A 22,533-nucleotide genomic window follows, 5' to 3' on the forward strand; every position below is an offset into this window, starting at 1 on the left:
TGTTCTTTCAATTATTGTATGGAATATTTCTGTTTTATTTTTAAGTTTATTAAAACAATTTTTTTTTTTGATAACTTACAGCGTTTTAAGATGAACGAAACTCTAAATATTAAATCAAATTCATTCTGCCATGTCAACTCCTGGGTGGTCAATTGAATTAAACAAAGCTTTTTGACAAAATTATGGATTAGAATGGACACAAGAAGGCCCTAATAATGATCTTTAACAACCGTTTAAGGAATAAATAATCAAATCAAATTTTAGAGCCTTACAATTTCATCCAAATCACTACATTCCTGTAGTAGAGGTTGAGTGTAAAATTCCATAACTGTTTTTTATATTTGGAAAAGACAACCACGATTCCATATGTAAAGTTTCAATAAGAAAATACATGCAAACGTATCAATGATTATTTTGGATTAAAGTGAATGTCATAAAAAATTGATAAATTAATTCAATAATAATAATAATAATAATAATAATAATAATAATAATAAAGAAGAGTTTTCAAGTAATTTTTCTTTAAAAAAAAACTTTCTTGAGGGGTTTTGGCTTGAGGGATACAAATATCTACGAGAACTTGCTTTTTCACCACCTTATTCACATGCCCCTAAAAGGATGAAGAAATAATGTTACCCTTAGTTCGAACGGCTTTTGCAAAGAATTGAATTCTTTTTAACTTATAAGAAGACGAAACAATTTTCCAAGAAGAGAAAAAACCCAAATTATAAGAGTGCGTACTTTATTTTGTCAAAGCGAAAACGGACTTTGACCACAATAACGGGACGGTAGTTTTTAAATATTACAATAAATTCATGTTATTCTCAATTCAAATCTTTTTAAATAAAAAAAATGAGTATGATACTCAATCAATGATAAAACCGATAGAACTAATGATACGTCGGAAAGTAAATTACAAATTTGCATTGTTATTTTTAAATTATAATAATCTCTAACATTAACTCTGAATCCGATCTTGATCTTACTACCGGATTTGAAATCACCGTTTATTGTCTGAATTTCCTTCGATTGAGCTTCTTGAATTGATTTCTGCAATTTTTTTTATCTACCATTTTTTCGTCATTTTTATCTACTTATAATCTGAAGATTATTTTTCCATCATCAAAATTCACAACGCAACTTTAAAATGAATAACTCCAAATTAATTATTCATTATTTATGATTCAAAACTATCCAAATTCTTTTTATGGGTTCATCACTCTATGTTTCGAACTGTTAGTAAGTACGGAGTTTGTTTTTCAGATTTTATATTAACATTTCTGAATCCGCTAATACGAATTTTGCTATTAAAATTTATATTTTCTCACTCTTTGCATAGAGTTTGGAATGGACAAATTAATGATTGAAAATTGCTTGTTCCAAATTCAAAAGTTCATTTTGGAATAGGGAATCCTTATTTAGGAATTGTGATCTTCTGATGACTCAATTCTGAATGAAAAAGTCACACTTTACTATTTGAATTGGGAATTCTTAATCCACAAATTAGATTCAAATATTCGTAGAACTTATTTCAAAACTCAGAATTCGAATTAAAATTGTATAGTTTCAAATTTAGTATCACGAATATGAAATTAAGAATTTAAGAGAAAGAATTTTCAATCCTAATTTTTTGAATCAATTGTATAATTTTGAATCCAGAAAAGGAATTTTCAAAAATGAATTTTGATTCGTGAACATTGAATTATTTGTTTTCAAATTTTGTTCATCATTCGGATTTTCAACTGAAATTAGGAATTTGAAATATCAATCGCAAATCGTACATATTTGAAATATTTTAAAAATAAAATTCGAATATGTTCACACTAGTCCAAAGGTAGTATGTATGTCAAATTTAAGTAGTAATGAAAATCAAATAAGATGCCATTGAAAATATTTTGCAAAATGAGAATGTTCTGAAAAATATTTTGAAATATTTCTGAACTCTGTATTTCTGATGGCTCTTTAACTTTGAAAAACTGAATAACATCAAAAATGTTGAAGACAATGACTAAGCTATGAATCACATCAATGACATTCAATACAAAATTTTGAAATAGTTCGGGACGTCCCGGTTGCCTGGATTTCATTGAAAAATGCCCGGATTTTGCCCGGTTATATTCACTTTATTTGGAAATTCAAAAAAAAACAAACTCCTCCAAAACGGAATTTTTTGAGAAAAAAAAATCATGAAAGGTGTTTTGGATCTTAAAGTACGATTCAAAACCTGTCGATAAGTTCTGATGAACAAAAAAGTTTTTTTGCCCAGATAATGCTCGGATTTATGGACATTTTTAAAATTATTTGCCCGGATTTTGCTAGGTTTTTATTTAAAATTGCCCGGTTTGTGCGGCTCGGAAACGCGTCAAGCGAAAAAACAAGATATCTTGTATTTGGTCCGCAATGAGTTAACATTCTATTCTAATCTATTAATTTATTTATAGAGGATTTTAACTAACTTGGTCATTCGTCTTCTTAGGAGATTTGACTTGTATTTTTTTATCCTTTCCCCACCCCATACATCTTTTTAGGATGCGAAGGAACTTTTTATCCTTCGGATAATTAAATCAATATTTTTTCTATCTGTTACTGGGCCAGATTGCATCCTTTCGTAACTCTATATACAAATTTGCCAAATTTGACGTTGTTTAACATCAGAAAGGACACACTTCAATTCACAAATTATATACATCGTTTAAATTTACAACATTGTAAATTATTTTCAAGAAATTGTTATGAAAACTTTGAAAAATCGATTTATTTCATCTGTTCACGCGTTGCATTTGGCGCAATCAACAACCATGTGGAGACAAAATAACGAAACGGAAAACACGACCATCAAGTGTGCAATGCGTTTCCCAATTTGGTTCACGAACCAGAATCGCGAGGCTCGCGAGGTTTTCTGCCACGGCTCGCTCACGATTTTCTGGCGATCGGATTCCCCTTGAAAAAAATCCCCTACAATCACGTGTTTGCTGAGTCGCGAACCTACTGTGGTCAGAACTTTTGTGAACTACGCGCGGTTTTGTTTCTTGGCTGCTCCGATTTGAATACGATTTTTTTAGTCCTTGGTGAAACCTATCTAATTGATTATTACAAGTTATTGTTTGGTAAATTTTAAAAATTGAATTCAAGCTATACTATTATATATGCCATTTGAACTGGCGCCATAAGAAAAACCTTTGAAATTAATCTTATGTCGCGAATGAATTCTTCAGATGAACACCTACTTCAATGAGATGTTGTTGCTTTTGTTGTTTGTTGTTGTTTGCTAAATTATACTATATCAGCAAATCAAGTGCAATTTTACCTTATAAAAGCCCCCTCGAGTACTAGGCTGCATTGCTGCAACATATTAGAATTATACCACTCTTTTAAAATGCAACCAGCATTTTATCAGCTTTGCCCAATGCTTTTGCAACATAGCAATAATGCAACATAGCAATAAATCAGAATAACAATTGCTATATTTTTTAAGCATTAAATTGACATCACACTAGCTTGCTTTAATGCTTTTGCCCTTAATATGAATAAGCGAATATGAACAACAACAAAAAACTAGGTATCATGGCAAAAATCTTAAGTTTACTTTCATATTGTAAGTTGAAAATAAATAAATTGCAATCAATTCTTCTAGTTTAGAGAATCATAATTTCATAAATTGTTTACTAAAAAGCTATAACTTTACAGCTAGTGAATATTTTTGTTGAACAACGATGAAATAGATAACTGATGGAATGAATGTGTTTATAAGAACTCTGTTTGAGAATCAAAATGAAAATCAATTCTGCACTCTAAAAAGCGTTTTATAAGACGCATCTTATGACAATTGTAATGAGAATTTGCCTGTGTGTTGAAATTAATTAACAGTTAACACAACAGCTCACAGGCCTACATCAAGGTGTGTCAAATTGCATTTTTTTTTTAAATTTTCATAACTCGGGATTTGATTTGAAATTTTGTATGGAAAAATATGATTTTTTTTCGGAGAATGTCAGTTTTTTTGTTTTTTTCTTGAATATTTTGATCTTATTTATATGAAAATGAAATTCCAAAATATGAAGCTTATTGGAAATTTTTTGGCTACAACTTTGTCTTTGGCTACAAATTAGAGTTACTAGTATTTTTAAGTCACCACAATGGTTATAAAAAATAACAAAAATTAATGAAAACCCATTAAAGGTACACTGCTGGAAATAAGTATAATGCCAAGCTGTGTATAGGGAATTCAGTACATTCCTGTGATTATTCAATTCAACACTTGTCCACGATTGATTCATAGAAGAATGCCATTTCTTGAAATACAGTTGTTTCGCAAGATTCATGCATCTTAAAATTAATATGCTCTAAAAACGGTTTTTCGGGCTGGAGATAAGTATAAATACAAAAACTATTTTATTTGAAAAACACGTTTTTATGGATCTGATTTTCAAAAACAAAGGACTTTAATAATGCCTCTCTTGGCAATGACTTCTTGCAATCGTCGTGGCATAGAAATTATGAAGCTTTTCAAAACATTCGGATCCAGATTAGACCATTCGTTCTGAATTGCCATTTTAATTTGTCCAGTCGTTTTATAACTTCGGCCATGCTTGAAAATGTTACGGGAGAGAAGCCCCCAAACGTTTTCGATCGGATTCAAATCCGGGCTGCAGGCTGGCCACTCCAAAAGAGGGATGTTATGAAGTTCCAAGAACTCTTTCGTAGCTCTGGACGCATGGCAGGCAGCATTTTCTTGCTGGAAAACCATGTTTTCGCCAATAAAATTTTCCGAAAATGGAACAAGAACTTCTTCTAATGGCTGGCAATACATCTGTGAGTCCTTCCGAGTAGAGATGAAACAAACAGGTGTCTTAACAGCCATGCTTATGTCGGCCCAGATCATGACAGAACCTCCACCAGAGTTTCGTTTATCTCTCGTTGGCCTCTTCTGCCTCTTGTCGTACCAGCGCCTGCTAAAACCATCTGGCCCGTCTAGGTTGAACTTCTTCTCGTCCCTAAAAACCACGTTTGACCACTCTTGGTCCCAAAATTGGTACATTTCGGCAAAAGCAAAACGGGCTTTTTTGTGACGAGGAAGAAGTCTTGGTACAGGCGTTGGTTTGATGAAGGAAACATTAGGATCGTCTTTGTGAACCTGCCGAATCCGACGCCCAGATACTGTCAGCTTCATCTCCGCCTTGATTTCCTCAGAAGACAGGTTTTGGTGGAACGCCAGTCGTTTTTTTCCCCTCTTACACCTCAGCGTCAGGGAAGATGGACGTCCACATCGCTACCTTGTGGCGTATTTTTCGCCTAGCCGCAGGTAATTATGCACCACATCCTTACTCCTACCAATCCTGATGCCTTTTTTTTTTTTTTTTTTTTAAATATGTCTTTATTTGTATCAAATCATGATTACACTTATATTACATTATTGCATTAAATTAGGTGTTCAGCTCAATAATGAACTGTTCATAGCCCTATAAGTAACTAGATTATAAAAATTTATTTATAAGATTTAAATTTGCTGAGCGCAATCAAGTTTTTAATGTAGGAGAACATCCTGTAATAGCAAAAATATTTTATACTTAAAACTAAACACTATCTTAAAATTAAACTAAACATAAAGAGAACGAATCTCTGCGATGGAAGACTGCATCGATTTGCCTCTGAAGTTGGAGATGATTTTGTTGGCCATCTCTTCGATAGATTCAATGCCTGCAATTCGATGAAGATCTTCGGTGCTGTGCCAAGGTGGAAGTCGCAAAATCATTTTCAGAACTTTGTTCTGAATCCTCTGGATGACTTTCTTCCTCGTTGCGCAGCAGCTAGACCAAATCGGAACTGCATACATGATCGCTGGTCGGAAAACTTGTTTGTAGATGAGCATCTTATTTCGCAGACACAACCGGGATTTCCTGTTGATGAGAGAATAAAGAGATTTAGTGTATTTATTACATTTAGATTGAATATCTTCAATGTGATTTTTAAAAGTAAGATTCCGATCAAGTGTAAGTCCCAAGTACTTCACGTGATCAGACCATTCTAATGAAACCCCATTAAAAGTTATGGAATGATTTTCATTAGGTTTTAAAAAATTTGCTCTTGGCTTATGGGGAAATAAAATAAGTTGAGTTTTGGAAGCGTTAGGAGAAATTTTCCACAATTTCAAGTAATTCAAAAAGGAATTTAAATTTTGTTGCAATCTACTGCGTACCACCCGTAAATTTCGACCTTTGGCTGAAAGCAAAGTATCGTCAGCAAATAATCTTCTACCTTTTCCTTCTGGTACATCAGGAAGATCAGAAGTAAAAATATTGTATAAAATTGGCCCAAGTATACTGCCTTGAGGGACACCAGCTCTAATGGATGTCCTTTCAGAGCATGAATTTTGATAGCTTACTTGTAAGGTTCGGCTAGTCAAATAATTTTGAATAATTTTGGTGAGATATACAGGAAAATCAAATCGAGCTAATTTAGCTACTAAACCTTTGTGCCAAACACTGTCAAAAGCTTTTTCAATATCAAGAAGAGCAACACCAGTTGAATAACCTTCAGATTTGCTAGCGTTAATCATATTAGTTACACTCAAAAGTTGATGTGTAGTAGAATGTCCATGACGAAAACCAAATTGTTCATCAGGGAAAATGGAATTCTGATTAATGTGAATCATCATTCTATTCAAAATAACTCTCTCAAATAGTTTACTTAAAGATGGAAGCAAACTAATTGGTCGATAACTTGAAGGCTCTGAAGCACTTTTTCCAGGTTTCAAAATTGGAGTTACTTTGGCATTTTTCCATTTATTGGGAAAATAGGCCAAGTGAAAACATTTGTTGAAAATTTTAACTAAAAAATTTAAAGTGCTTTCAGGCAACTTTTTAAGAAGAATATAGAAAATCCCATCTTCCCCTGGAGCTTTCATATTTTTAAATTTTTTGAAAATCAATTTAAGTTCATCAATATTTGTCTCACAAGAACTTTCAAACACATTTTGCTTAGAAAGAATATCATCAAATTCTAGGGAAATTTGAGCATCAATTGGACTTACAACGTTTAAATTAAAATCATGAGCAGACTCAAATTGTTGGGCTAATTTTTGAGCCTTTTCTGAATTAGTTAAAAGAAGTTTATCCCCATCTTTCAAAGTAGGAATTGGCTTCTGGGGCTTTTTCAAAATTTTAGTTAATTTCCAAAATGGCTTTGAGTAGGGTTTTATGTCCTCTACTGCTTTAGTAAAATTTTCATTACGAATGAAATTTAAACGACGTTTGATCTCTTTTTGAAGGTCGCAATAAATTAATTTCAAATAAGGATCTCTAGTACGTTGATATTGGCGTCGACGAATGTTTTTCAGTCGTATCAAAAACTGAAGATCATCATCAATTAAAGGTTGATTAAATTTATGTTTAACTTTAGGTATTGAAGCGGCTTTAGCATTGACTATTGAAGTTGTCAAATTTTCTACAGCCAAATCAATATCTTCTATTGAATTAAGTGGAACGTTTACATCTAAATTACGTTCAATAAAATTCATATATCGCTCCCAGTTAGCCTTTTGAAAATTAAAAGTTGATTTTAAAGGGTTTTCAATGGGACTTTGGGATAAAGAAAATGTTACTGGAAGGTGGTCTGAATCGAGGTCCGCATGAGTAACTAATTGACTACAATGCTCGCCTAAATCCGTTAGAACCAAATCAATTGTGGAAGGATTTCTAATTGAAGAAATACAAGTATGCCCATTAGGATATTCAACAGTATAATAACCTGCAGAGCAGTCATTAAACAAAATATTCCCATTTGAATTTGATGAAATATTATTCCAAGATCGGTGTTTTGCATTAAAGTCACCAATAATAAAAAATTTAGATTTATTTCTGGTGAGTTTTTGTAAATCTCCCTTCAAAAAATTTTTCTGTTCACCGCTACATTGAAAAGGCAAATATGCGGCAACAATTATAATTTTCCCCATAGAAGTTTCTAATTCAATTCCAATTGTTTCTAAGACTTTTGTATTGAAAGAAGGAAGAAGTCTAAATTTGAGACGACTATTGATGACAATAGCTACACCCCCACCTTGTCGATCAAGTCGATCATTTCGTAAAATTTTAAAGAAAGCATTGCTTTTCAAGTTATTGTCTGGCTTTAAAAAAGTTTCAGTGATGGCAGCAATATGTATGTTTTGAGTATTCAAAAATAAAAAGAACTCGTCTTGGTTAGCCAGCAAAGATCTAGCGTTCCAATTCATAATATTTAAACATCTATTTGGATCCATGAGGGAATCGTAAAGTCATAATAATTTTGTTAGCATAATTAAAAGAAGTTTGGAAAGCTTCAAACATTGAATTTGCTTTCAACATAAGTTGCATCATTTCCATTAAATTTTGATGCAAAAATTTTAATTTTTCCTCAGTAATCTCACCCAAATCAACAAAATTGTTAGAATCAGAAGAGGAAGGAGAAGAAAAAGTATTTGAATTTCGGGGATTTTCCCAAGCCTTCGCATGAACGTTGAGACTTGGTTTTTTCCCATTTTTATTAGTTAAACCTGAAGAGGGCAACCCATTTTCAACCACCTCTGAGAACGATAAACAACGAGTCTGGGGCGCAGAATCAGCCCAGGTAACATTAAAATCACTTCGGGTATTACCCAGCCGTGATTCCAATGTAGACCGAGGCTGACCGCGAACAGGCAGGTTGTTTGCCGGCCCGACGTGTGAAGACGAAAAAGAGGAAGGAGGAGAAGAAACTTTTCTGGAAACTTTGGGATTTTTCCTAGAAGCAATAATTTTTGCCCTGATGGGACAGTCTAGCGAATTCGAGGAATGATTACCTGCGCAATTTGCACACTTAAAAAAATCTGTTTTTGGCTTATCACCACCAAAAAGGCATTTAGATTTTTCATGATCGAATGAGCCGCAAAACATGCATCTGGCATTCATTCTACAATTTTTAGTGCCATGACAAAAAGCTTGACAACGACGACATTGCGTAATATTTTGAAGAAAATTGGTAGAAGATTTACGAAAAGGTTCGAATTTGACTCGACAATGAAACATAAGACGAGCCTTTTCAAGAATTTGCAAATTATTAACCTGATCCTTTTTAAAATGGATCAAATAAAGTTCAGGAGCAAAACCAACACTACTGGTATTATTCGTGTTGGTTCTTTTCCTCATTTGAATTACTTGAATTGGAGAAAAACCTAACAAAGAATTTAATTCAGCTGTGATCTCATCCGGTGTCTGATCGCCAGTGAGACCACGAAGTACAACTTTAAATGGACGATCACTTCTTGTGTCGTACGTAAAAAATTGGTGTTTTTTATTATTCAAATAATTTAAAACCTTTTGAAAATCATTAAAAGATTCCGCCAATATACGAGCAGTTCCCCTTCGACCGATCTGAAAAGAAATCTTCACATCCTTGACGGAAGTGACGATTTCTTTTCGAAAGGCATTGAAGTCAGGAATCGTGACCGTTATTGGTGGAATCTTTTCGTTTTTAAGAGTATAAGAAGAAGAAGAAGGTTTCTTAGTACTCTTATCAGAATTAAATATGAATATTTCCTCATCACCGATGTTATGAAGGACATCGAATGAATTGGAAATTTCAACTTTTTTGGCAGATGGCCCTGGATTAGGTTCAGCAATCCGTTTTCTTCCGGCCCTTGAGCCGGCCGAAGACTTCCCCATGCTGGAAAGAAAAGAGAAAATATGAATAAAAGAAAATGAAAATAATTTTAGCACTGAAAAGTGCTGATTGAAATACAGGTAAGGAAAAAATAAATAATGTAAAATGTTCCTGCAGGTACACAGCAACGATACGATGCTCCGGCGTACGTGTTGACGGCTCAACGGTACAGATGGAAGTGGGAATCCTGATGCCTATTTCACGCAAGGTTAGCCCTTGTTTTCGAAGAGTATCTACTCTTCCCTTCTCATAATCGCTCAAAGGGCTATTTTTTGGCATTTTTCCTGTAGATATTAAATAAAATGTGAAAACCTTCACCAATGATGTTTTTTTTCTTTGTCACCATCAATTCACTTCGTATTGAGCAAAACTTTTCACTTTCAGCGTAAAAAATATCCTCCGCGAGCGAAATTGAACAGAAGCAAACAACTGTCTTTCTACTTCTTTCCAGGCGCAAAACGAAAATATTTATACTCTGACACGCACACATGCATTCTAACCCGTTCTCACACACAGATAATATTCTACTCACCACTACATTTACACTAACTCACATTCGGTAACAGTTGTTTACACTGTAAACATAAGAGCAGTAAAAACTATGTTCTCTTTATACTTATTTTCAGTAGTGTATACTTTCACAATTGGTTTTGGCTTTTTTCTCTATTCAACTTTAAATTAAAACCCGGGTACCTAAATCTTCTTATCAAAATCTGCAATAATCTTGTCGTTTTTTTGTATCAAAATACCTGTACCGTGGTTGAATCAAAGGGAATCTTACGATTGCGTTGTTTCAGTAGAATTATTCATCCAAGTAGGCTCACAACACATATAGAGACTTCAGGCGTTTTGAAATTGGAAAAAAGTTGCAATATGTTATATGCTATAATAACATGTTACGTTTTTTTTTGGATTATAGACACTCGAATATGGAACCAATTTTTCATCGCAAGTTTTGCAAAAATGCCTTCAATTGAGTTGATCTACAGGGTCCGTCAATTGAAGTGCTACATTGAAATAAACAATAAATTGATCAAAACAACAACTTTTTATTACGAGTTCATTCAATATCTATTGAAAATAAATAACTTTTTCAAAATTAACTGATAAAGGTCGACTTGTTCGCCCTTGAATTTAACCACTCGCCGCAGACGGTCGAGGAACGCATCGTATGAGGCCCACTGGTGTTCTTGTGGTATTTAATCCCAGGCTGCCACGAGATGTCGCTTCAGGACCTCCACACCTTCATGTTTCTCAGAGCAGACTTCAGCCACCAACATACTCCAAACAGCGAAGTCCATAGAGTTCAGGTCTGGCGAACTCGCCGGCAACTCGGAGCACGAAATGATCCCTGGAAAATGTTGCGCAATCCAAATTTGGTTTTTCTTCGCTTTATGAGCCGACGCCGAGTCCTGTTGGAAAACCCAATCCCTGGAACCAACATGTCGACGTGCCGTGGTTCGACGACATTCTGTAGAACTAGTTCCCAATATGTATTTCGGTTGATCTTCACTCCTCCAGGGACAAAAACCAGCGGAGTTCGGCCATCACGAGTGATTCCGGCCCAAACCATCACCGATGCTGGTTTCTGTCGCCGGGTGGCCGTCAGCAATTCGGCATGGCTTCGTGATCTGTCTGGTAACCAAACTCTGTCGTTCAGCTAATTCACGAACTGCTGTACGGCGAAGAGTTTATCGTCGGTCAACACGATATTCTTCAACCTTCCTTCCACACCCCTCTTCAGCAGCGCCTTCGCACTTTTTACCCGTTCTTATTTCTGCTTCACCGTAAGGTCTTGAACCTTTTGGATCTTGTAGGGCCTGTTCGGAAGTTTATCTTTCAGGATCCGACGGAGACTTCGATCCAATATGTTGAAATCCTCTGCCAATTTAGAGGCACTACGACGAGGATTTCTCTTAAGGCGCTTCTTGACGATCTTCGCCATGGCAGGTGTACAGTAAATCGGCGTCCCCCACCATACTGTTTTTTGGCACTTCCGGTCTCCAGGTATCTTTCAACTGTACGTTATACAAAACTTCTGCACACACTTATATCGGACAGCTCACAAACTATGTCCTTCTACTTTTCTGTTCGAGATCCATTTTTCCGGATAACACCTGATTACAAAAGTAACACTTTCATCCAATGATAGCTAAGACTTAATGTAAATTAAGCGACGAGAGGTCGTTCAATACTGTTTCGTGTGCAACGAAATAATTACTGTTGAAGTAATGTAGCAGTTCAATTGTTGAACCCTGTAATAAAACCAAGTTATAAATTCCTTATCGGTTCGATTAATAAAACAATTGATGTCTTGTGTGATATTATTATCAAATTCATCGGTACGCTTTTTACTAACCTCAGCTTAGAATCCTTAAAAAGTCTTTTCGCAGCTTTTAATATAGTTAGCATTTCAAATTTATAAAATCGTTTAAACCTTCCTTATTTTTGTCAATCTGGGTAAATATAAAAAGCATACAACAAGCAATCTATCCGAGAGCTCAAGAATACCAGGGTCAAACCGGGGTAATTATTTATTCACTCTACTAATAAAATTTCCAATTTTCAAAAAAGCAATAGAGATATCACCCAATGATTGAAAAATAATGCTTCTATAGTTTTTATATCTTGAACTTGCATTTTAAACTTTAATAAAAATAGATATTTAAATTCATGTTCAAAATGACGTCCTGAAATTTTTGAATTCTTTAATAGCAAAGGTATAAAATAAGGTTCAAACATTACAAAAATTACTGAAACTAGTGTTTTCATAAAAACTTTAAAATAGTGATACATATATAAAATTTCGTCAAAATTTTAGCCATGACGTATACTAAACATAAGTTCAATTAAATTATACGAAATATTGCAAGTGGAACTAAAATATATGTAGCTTAAAGCTTAAAACATGCGCATTAAGCCCTCCTGGTTTTCGAAAATCGGCTATATTGAATACTTTTATTATAAAATTATCTTCTCAATAACTGTGAAATATTTTTACAAAAAATTATCTCAAGTATACAAAGCAAATGTACGCTCAATGTGCATATAGTTTTCAGACTCCTATCTATTGAAATATGAGAGAAAATGAGTATTCTACTTAGTATGCGTTTTTAGCTCGCTCTCTCCGTTGAATCAATTAAGGAGATATCTCGTATCTCTACCATAGGCTCCATACCTACCATCTCATCACTCTTAGGATAGTAAACTTGGGAACCACTTTGTTTTGGTCATTCATTGTGCTGAACATTGTTGGTGGGAATCTCCCATCATTTGTTTAGTTGTGGGTGGATGGCATAGTTGGAGGAAGAGGAAGAAACCGATGCTCCCGTCTGGCCACAAACGAGTCTGCTATTGGTGGTGCTTCTAAGTATTATCGGTTTGTCAAGTACAACGCACCGATCGGCGATCGTCAACCGGATTTTGGACCATGCATGAACGTACCTCACCTCTACTGGCTCGTGTGCGCAGTCTCACTATCTCTCTCACTATTCGGTGATATTTATCCATTAGAGATGCGCCTTAACAATGATGTGTGAAATGATGAAGATTTTTTTTCGTTTTGGCTCTTTTGCCTTCAGGCCTAGAACTTGGAATTCACCCCCGAAAGGCCCAAAACTTATTTCTGGGAGGGTTTGCTTGAATTGACTGTCAGTTCACTGCGTGATTCGGAGGTTGACCGGTGTCGACTATTAATCTAAGATTAGATTTTTTGAAATTACGAAATCATTAGTTTTTTTTTAAATTGGGTGCTGGGGTAATGGAAACGAAAATGCAAATAATTTGCAAAATAGTGATTCTGGTGCTTCTGTCCGGCTGCATTCAGGCTGCCAGTGATACCGATGATTTCACCATTGATGTGAAACAGAAGGATGCTGAATCGTATCATGAGCAAAGTGTCAAGAAAAGTAAGTGCGATTTTTTAATGTGAGTTTAGTGCAGAAGCTTTAATATTGTGGTGAATTGTGATTTTGCAGACGAATTCAACTATGGCTACCAGGTGCAGAAGGAGAACAGCCAGTTCCAGCACAAGGCCAAGGGTCCGGATGATGTAACGTACGGATGTTACGGGTACATCGACCCGGATGGTGAAAAGCATCTGGTATATTATGTGGCCGATCGGCTTGGCTATCGACTGGTGGCGCCCAACACGCCGACGAAGATTTTCACCGAACGTGTCGCTAATAGCATGTAAGTAAATGATGAAAGTTGTTCCTACAGGAAATTTAATTTCAGTTTACGGCTGTAAGTTTCTTCTGAGACATAAAGCTTAAATTTTTGGAGCAAAGGATTAAAAAAAAATGATTGAGTGAACTCATGCCATTTCCTTATATTCATCAGAAACCATTTTTTTTTTTTAATGATTTGATTTCACAATCTTAGATAATTTTTACTGTAAAAAATACTGAATTTGTGTCCTCCAAAATATGACCAATATACACTTACGGCAGTCTGGCATCAGGACCATAGGAATAACTAAATCAAGGGGGGGGAGTTGGTTGGCTTTGTTACATTTTTCCCTATGACTTCTACCTTGTGTATTACACATAAACTTATACGGTTCTCTTGAAAAATATGTTCAATTTGAGATAAGTCTTAAATGTTATTTTTACGTTTCCATGAGCACTCAGTTTAGACTCTTTGAAAATTTTTAAATGGTCTTGCGAAAATTTCCAAATCTAGAAGGAAATCAATGAATTAATTTTTCATCTGCCAGATATATTGTTGTTGAAGACAGGGATCAACAAATTAATAAAATATATATTATAGAAAATTAAATAACCACAAAATAATCTAAAAACAAGCATAAAATTTATAAAAATCAATGTCATTAAGGCACCGATAAGCTGATAAAACTCCCCCTGCGCAGGAGAACATTATTGATGCCCAGAGCTCCTGGCGCCAACTATCATTCCCGAAGCTAAGTTTTCCGATCATGTAATGATACCAATGACTAAATCTCGATTTTTTTCGTAAATTATTCCATTTTCAATTGATAATTCGTTAATATTTATCATGAAGAGTTATGTAACTCAGGTTATTTAAATTTTAGTATCAAAAAGTGTTTTGAACTTTATAAATGAAGATTATTACCATGATTTTTGTTCGATAATTATTGTTAACGGCTTTATAGGTAAATTTTTATGTTCTCTTAGTAAGAACATTTCAAGACTTTGAAAATTATAGATGGATAGAAGAAGATTAGAAGAAAACTATAGGCCTGTAGATGAGCCTGTAGAATTTTTAAGAAGCATTTTCATCACATACTTAACTTTTGTTCAGCACGGACCAACTATTATGAAATTTTTTTTTTCAAATTTCGAAAATCCATCTATAATTTTCAAAATATAGAAATGTTTTCTTACTAAAAGAACATTTAAATTCACCGAAAAAGTCATAAAAGTCAATTATCAAAGTGTTTTGAACTTTTGAACATTTTGTCCAAAGGAAGAAAATTAAGATAATCCAAAGAGTATATTCTCTAAGATATGCCTAGATCACCACCAGAAGATCCTTATTGAATGAACTGTGATTTTCTTCTCAATAAGACTAAGATCAGTTTTGCTTTGAAAATATTTTAATCTATGTCTGTTATACATTTTCTAAAAAAATTTCTTAAAAAATGTTAAACTTAATCTGTTTTGAAATTATTTTTAAATTTTTCTATCCTCATCGTTTTTTTTATATGAAAAGGTAATTTTCATATGTAGATATTTATATTCGGAAATCGTCTTTTTGTACATTTCAGTAATCGTTTAGAAATTCGAAAACAGATTCCAAATTCAATTTTTGAATTTAATTTCAGAATTCAGATTTAAAATTCAGAAAAATATTTAGCTTGTGATTTTGTGATTGAGTTTTTCAATCAACATAAAATCGTTGAGAAATTCGTGAGAACATGAGCTTAAAAATTTGCTTGTCTATTTCCAGATTTCAAACTTATTAATCAGAATTAGTTTGTTCACACAATTAAGCTGAAAATCACAAATATAAAAAATAATTTGAACTAATTTTCTAAGTTTTGTTTTATGCAAAATATCCCGAATCAAATTTCTTAAAAATCATCCACAGTGTTTTCATTATGGAATTGATTCTTTATAAAGAATATTTCCTGGTAAACATGTACCTGATATTCACCTTAAAAATCTGCACAAAATTCTATGTTTTCTCGGTGTATTGTTTAACATTACGATATTATTAAGCCAAATTTCAAACCAAAATCACAAATTTAGTTCATGTTTTTATCATGCAAATTTGATCCGAACTTTTTATTGCTTACTGTTTTTTTTGGAATTTTTTTTGTATTTTCATCACTAAATAACTTTGATCTACCAGACTTTTAAACATATTCATAAATTTTAACCATTGATGAAAGCTCGCCCTTTAGGCTAGGGCCACTTTTCTAAAGCTACGATTTAATGCGAATACTATTAATGAGTACTTTAAAATAATAAATCATATAGTTACAAATACAATTTGTTTTAATTTTGTTTTATTCGTGAGTTGTTGGGCAAAAATGATAGGTGAAAAAGTTTTTGCTCTATAAATATGCACAAGGTGCAATGTACGAACGACATTATCACTACCCGTCTAAAAAAATCATCAATTTCTGAGATGGTATTTTTTCGGTTAATTGAGTTCTAGTTTTCAAAATGCATTTATTTCTGTGTAGCATTTTAAAATATTTTTTGTAATTTTTTTTTATATAAATTCAATCATTTGTCAAAAATTTTCCCGTAGACCTCATTTGGGTAGGAATTGTAATTTTTGAGCTAGAAATTGTCATAAAAAGTAAAGCCCTTTTCGAAGATTAGCCTAGACAATTTTTTTTGTAGCGGCCCACCACACTCGCTCACACCAAAAGGCTCAATTGAGCCCCCTGGTAATGGACGCTACTGTTCTCAGCACGTCTGGCAGCAAAACAATGATACTTCAACGCGAACAAAATTTTAATCATGCTGAGAACACAAAAGTTTATTATTTACTGCGAGGAAATGTATGCTATAATTAAACAAGATTACGATAAGAATCTCAATGGAAGAAAATTTCCTTTAAAGATATCCATTTCTTTTTTTTAATGTTAACTAATCCAATATTATGCTAGATTTACTTAAGTTCTATAAAAGAAATTATTTTTTGCCCTAAAGATGTCATGAATCGGCTTCGTTGCAGGTAATTATTTTGACGGGTATTCTGGGTTCTTAATCCCGTAGTAAAATTAAGGTTTTGGTTATTGCTACTCGAGTGTATATTATCATGAACATATATAACGGTTTGCAAATTACACAGTTCGGTTATTGGAAGAATGTTGTGCGTTCCAAGTGGGTAGGAAAAAGCAGGGGTAGTCTGAAGATGTTTTTCAAACATCTATTCTGTAGGGTCTGAAGTTTTTGAAGATGTGACAAGGAGGCTCTTCCGCATATCAAAATAAGATAGTTTAGATGAGACTGAATAAATGCATAGTAAAACTTTAAAAGAACATTTTGGGGCACTAAGTTTCTTAATTTCCACTAAACACCGCAAAGAGGAGAAATTTTTTTTTACTAGGTTCTCTGTGTGACAACTCCAAGAAAGTGTTTCATCCAAGAAAATTCCCAAGTACTTGAAGTAATGAACTCTCTCAATAACAATTCCATCCATAATTGGGTCATTATTTGACAGTATTTTTTTATGTGAAGAACGAAACAACATATATTTGGTTTTTGTATAGTTTAGAGAAAGCAAGTTGCATTTAAAATATTTTGATAGTAACTTCAAATCATTTTCAATTTGTTGAGTTATAACATTCGTTGATGCAGCTGAATAAAAATTAGCTGTATCATCAGCAAATAATCGAGCTGTGCCTTTAAGTGGTAAATTACAAAGATCGTTTACATACAAAAGAAAAAGTAACGGACCAATGTTGCTTCCTTGGGGTACACCAATATCAATGTTTCTCAAATCGCTTCTAGTATTTTCGATCGCTACGAAATTTTTGGGGAAACTTAGTATGCCACTTAACTATGTGAGGACTATACACAAACAAAGTTTTAATCAATTCCGAGGTGGTCATGCCAGATACTGTGTAGATAAATCTCGGTTGGGAAGAATGACCGTGGTGTTAAATTCCCGGAAAAAAGCTTAAAATCAACTCACCAATCACATATACTCAAATAAAAATCTGATAATCATTATCAAATGGCACAAAAGCCAGTTTTGAGGACAAAACTGGCTTTTTTTCATTTGGAGGACTTTTCCGTTTGTTATGCATGAAACAGTATTATATTTGTAATTCCAATTCGAAAGTTAACAGAAAAATATCTAATAAAGATTTGAAATTGTTTAAAACATTGTTGCAATAATAGTTTCAGAACAAAAGACACTCGACGGTTTAACATAAAATGTTTTTTTTTAATTGGTGACTGATGATAGAAAGGGCGATAGACTGATAAACTCAACATTATAAAGTTCATATCAATGATTTAATATTATAACTTTTTTTTTCAGTAACCAACTGAACAACGATCTGAAGGACAGAAAACTGGACGAAAAGGTGGTCGCTTGGAACGATCTTTATTTGCCCGACTCCTGCCGTAGGCTGAATGAAATTCTCACAATTACCACCCCGGCTCCAAAGTTCACAACACCAAACTTCGGCAACAACAATAATTTTGGCAACAATAATAACTTTGGCAACACTCTTCCACCGAAATTTCCACCACCTGGCGCAGGAGGAGATATTAATGTTGGAGGCTCTAATAATGGTAACTCGGTAGTGGTGGCGCCACCTACGTTGCCACCGGTGGCAACAACTAGAAGTCCACCAGTAGTAACTACCAGAAGTCCGCCAGTAACGCGACCAAATTTGTCGGATGGCGGTCAGGTTACGTCGAATAATAACAATATTCCCGATTATCCTTTGGTTCCTCCAGAGGAAACTCCTCAACAAGGCACAACTCAAAGAACAACAACTGTTGAAGTTACTACACCTCAAACAACAGTTCGTTCTACGCCAGATAATTCACAAAATACTACACCGAGGCCAACACCAAGCTCTACCCCAAATTATAACACCAATACCTCGCCAAGCACCCCGATCAATACTCCACCAAACTCAACTCCGACCGGAAACAATCAGTGGAACTATTCTCCGCCAACTCCGGAATCTCCTGACAACGGCTACGTCTACTCTACACCAAGCAACGACAACTTCCCAGATGAAACCCCGGCTCCTCATCCTCCATCCGGATGTCCGGCCTACCCACCGAATCTAGGGCCCTACAACGGTTACGTCTACCCCATCAACGGAGGTGACTGTGGCCTCACGCAGCAGAACGTTCTGGCCCTGATGACTCAGATGGAAACCCTCAACGCCCAGGTGCTGGACCTAACCGCTAACCTTCATGCCCTGCAGCAAGCCATCCGAAACGACACTCTCTCGTCGGCACCTTCCAGCTGTCAAAGTTGGCTCAATCGCCAGTACGGTCCGCTACTTATCTATGTGCCCATCCTCCTTCCCTACGGATCGTTCTCGTCGGCCTTTAATGCCGGAGGTCGAACGGGGTTCGCGACCTCCGCCACTTTTGGCACCCAACAACAACCGGCACCAAATCTGATTAACCCTGCCAGCTACGCGTTTCAAACGATGTGCAAAGACTGTCGGTAAATAAAAGAGAGTTGAAGTGTTGACTAAATTAGGATAAATGTTGGAACTTTTTTCTTTCTTCTTCCTCTGAGATGACCATGACTTTTGATTAGTGCCAAATTTGTCGCTGATGAGATAGCTGTAAACAAACCGCTAAACATTTGTCCAACACACGTTTTCAAATCTCTACAACATATGTATGTCTCCAGCTACTGATGATCAGCTTCCCAAATCAAGAAACTTGAAGGCAAATCGCCCAAGCGCCTCCGAAACCTACCGATTAGATCACAATTATCGTAGACGAATCTGACGACTTGTTAGATTCGGTAAATAGATGAGTTCATTCGTGACGGCCAGCCCTGTTGGCCTGATGCTGAGACTCTGTTGACTGAACTCATTAATCCCGAGACGAGATCGGCATGCGCAAACAAAGCCGAGCGATGACAACAACTTGTAAATTAAGAGTACATACGCACGGATTTTCAAGTTCACGTTTGCTCGATTCGTTTCGGTAAAATTGAGTTGTTCCCCCTGGAGATTTCTGTTGTGGGATTTACATTGCAGAAAATTTGATCAATATCAATCAATAGAAAGTAAAAATTATCACCCACCTCAATTACGTCAAATGGATTAGTATGAAAACTGATTTTGAAGGTTTTTACAGGTTCTTGAAATTCTAGCTTTTTGCTTTCGCTGGAAACCTGCAATATTTTTTAAAACATTTTTTTTTTCAATATGTTTGTTTCTGGATAGATGCACCCCTGTAACAAATCGTCGAATAAAAGATAAAGCATTGAAAATGTTATTACTGAGGATTGAAAAAAATCTAAAAAATATCTTCTCAGCGAAGCGCTGATGAACTTTGTTTAATTCTAATCCGCTTTTGAGTGTCATTATGACACTGTTGGAAGTTTGGCAGATTGTAACTTTTTTTGGGTGGAAATAAACATTTGTTTCAGGGACCTTCTATGAATTCTTAAAATCTTCAATTTTGCATCATTACTTTTTATATGGACGCACCATGAAAGCCCAGGAACAATTCCCCTATTCAGAGCTTGAGTGTCAATTTGACACTTCTCGCTGAAAACCGATATATTTCGTTTGTTTCTCAACCGTTTTTTTAACCAAATTTATAACTCAAATAACTTAAATATGTTTTCCAGAAATTGTTCACCTACGTCATTTCAGTCTTCCGTTATTCAAAGTCCACGAAAAAAATCCGAAAAAAACATGTTTTGGGAAAATAGACTGAAGATCAGCTAAAGAATGCTCAAAAAATAATTTCATTTAGTGTCAGTGAAGCCTGAATTTAGAAGCTATACTTTGAACATATTTAAGGATTTTTTTTTATTTTTAAAAGACCATGACCACAAAAATGCAAAAAAATGGTGTGAAACCCGTACTTTTCATTCAATGAACCGTCAACATTGTTCAAGTCATACCAGAAAAATTTTGAAAAGGGGATTGAAGAGTTAACATAATTTCGCACATTTTCGCATTTCTAGATTTTTCAAATACGAAACACAGAATTTTAGAAACTAGCTGTTTTTCGAACTTTTTTCAATTTGCATTTTTTTCAGATTGTTTTACACTTATATTCAACTTTGTACTGGATTTTGAGTATATTCATGCAAGATTTTCGCAATGAATTTATATTCATCAGGAAAGAAATTTCATACTGATATCTTGAATACTTTCTGATTAGGATTAAAATCATAGTCTTTTATGAAAATCAATTCTTTTAATAAATAATTTTCCTCAAGGAAGATTCTCGAAATAATTTCATATTGAGATATAATACATTTCATAAATATTTTTTGTTAATTAAAAGACCCTTAATCCCAATATTTTACCTAGTTCTAGTAGCAGTTCAAGCAATATTAACCTTATAGTTGCCTACATTGCAGTTTTTTAACTATCGGTATTTTGGTATCCTTGAATAAACAACCTGTCAGTATAGGTGGTAATAATTTATGCCCTCAATACCAATAATTTAGTAAGTTTATATAGTTTGGGTATCACAAACAAAAGAAAAAAAAAATAAATTTTCAACAGTGGCTTCTAGAAACTTGCTAAATTGGGTAATCATTCTTTTACATTTATTTGGTTTCATAATGTGACTAAACAATGAACATTCAGAGCTTAATCTTAGCTACCATTATTGGTAAATTGAGCCCCATTCAAAAAATTTAACATTATATTCAGAATGAACAGAAAAACATTACTAATACCTACAATTTTTCACTCTCGAACATTGGTGTATTAGTCTTATAAAAATCATATTGCTGGTTTAAGTATAACCAACTTGAGTTATATTATACGGGCAAAATCCACCCAAAAATCTATAGACGATTAACGTCAAATTGGAATTGAGATAGCTCAGAACGAAAAGTATTTTTGAAATCAGCTTCAAAATGTTGTATTAAGAAAACGTCTTGTTTAACGCAATAAGTTTCTATAAAATTTAAAAAAAAGTTATATTCTAGTTTTCTTAGCACATTTTTGGATAAATCAAAGATACTTTGATTTGAAAGTTCTCTCTCCTTAAAAAAAAGTGCCCAAGTCATTTAAGTGAGAATAAGCAATCATTTTGATTCGTTTTTAATAGACTTTCTCTCAATAGGGGAGAATGAGAATCCATGGAAACTCTTAATTCCTTTGCTATATCTCGAAACTGGAATGTCTTAGGTAGATCAAATGTTCTAGAAAAAATTGCTTAATAGATCAGAACAACATTTGTGTAATCAAAAAATAAAAATAAACATATATTTTTTGAGGTATTGAACTTTGTTTGGAAAATTTATCAAAATTTTGCTTGAAGACATTTTTCAATAACATTAAAATGTTTCATAAGTGGAAAAATATAATAAACATATTTATTCTCATATGCCAATCGTTAGTGTTAAATATAACTTCTTAAGGCCATATTTCCAAAGCAATAGTCAACTTTCAATTTTCTTAAGAAAAAGTTTTCTAAAATGCATTTTATCGGTTCAATTGATCCCTGAAGTTCAAAAAGGTATATTTTTCATCAGAATTCACAAAAATTCTAATATTTGTCCAATAACTAATAGTTATCCAAAAATAACCTGATAAAAAGGATGCAAAAAACTGTTTTTATTAAAAAAAAAAACAGAAAGTTGCGCCTTTAAGTATGCAATTACTATCCGATAGCAGACAAAATTTTATAATTCTTTTTGTCTGACACTTACAAACTGGGAAATGAGAACTAATTT

The 22,533-nt window shown here is 34.0% G+C and overlaps 2 protein-coding genes across 4 annotated transcripts in view; one reads left to right on the forward strand and one right to left on the reverse strand.

Moving 5' to 3' along the window:
* Positions 1-22,533, reverse strand: part of LOC129746341 (uncharacterized) — a 583,019-nt gene that overhangs the window by 440,163 nt on the left and 120,323 nt on the right. The window lies entirely within an intron of this gene.
* LOC129746342 (mucin-2-like) lies at positions 13,347-19,343 on the forward strand. The gene is made up of 3 exons (XM_055739957.1): positions 13,347-13,580; positions 13,650-13,863; positions 18,160-19,343. Exons 1-3 carry the CDS (start codon positions 13,433-13,435, stop codon positions 19,316-19,318), a joined length of 1,521 nt encoding a protein of 506 aa, XP_055595932.1. The 5' UTR covers positions 13,347-13,432; the 3' UTR covers positions 19,319-19,343.

This window comes from Uranotaenia lowii, chromosome 2 (assembly GCF_029784155.1).
Source record: "Uranotaenia lowii strain MFRU-FL chromosome 2, ASM2978415v1, whole genome shotgun sequence".
Classification (NCBI taxonomy): Eukaryota; Metazoa; Arthropoda; class Insecta; order Diptera; family Culicidae; genus Uranotaenia; species Uranotaenia lowii.

What these genes read in the sequence shown, in the direction of transcription:
- LOC129746342 (XM_055739957.1), top strand. Translation starts at nt 13,433, where the DNA reads ATGGAAACGAAAATGCAAATAATTTGCAAAATAGTGATTCTGGTGCTT. An exon ending in TGAGCAAAGTGTCAAGAAAA is followed by an intron (nt 13,581 to 13,649) that starts GTAAGTGCGATT and finishes GTGATTTTGCAG; the next exon opens with ACGAATTCAACTATGGCTAC. An exon ending in GAACGTGTCGCTAATAGCAT is followed by an intron (nt 13,864 to 18,159) that starts GTAAGTAAATGA and finishes TTTTTTTTTCAG; the next exon opens with TAACCAACTGAACAACGATC.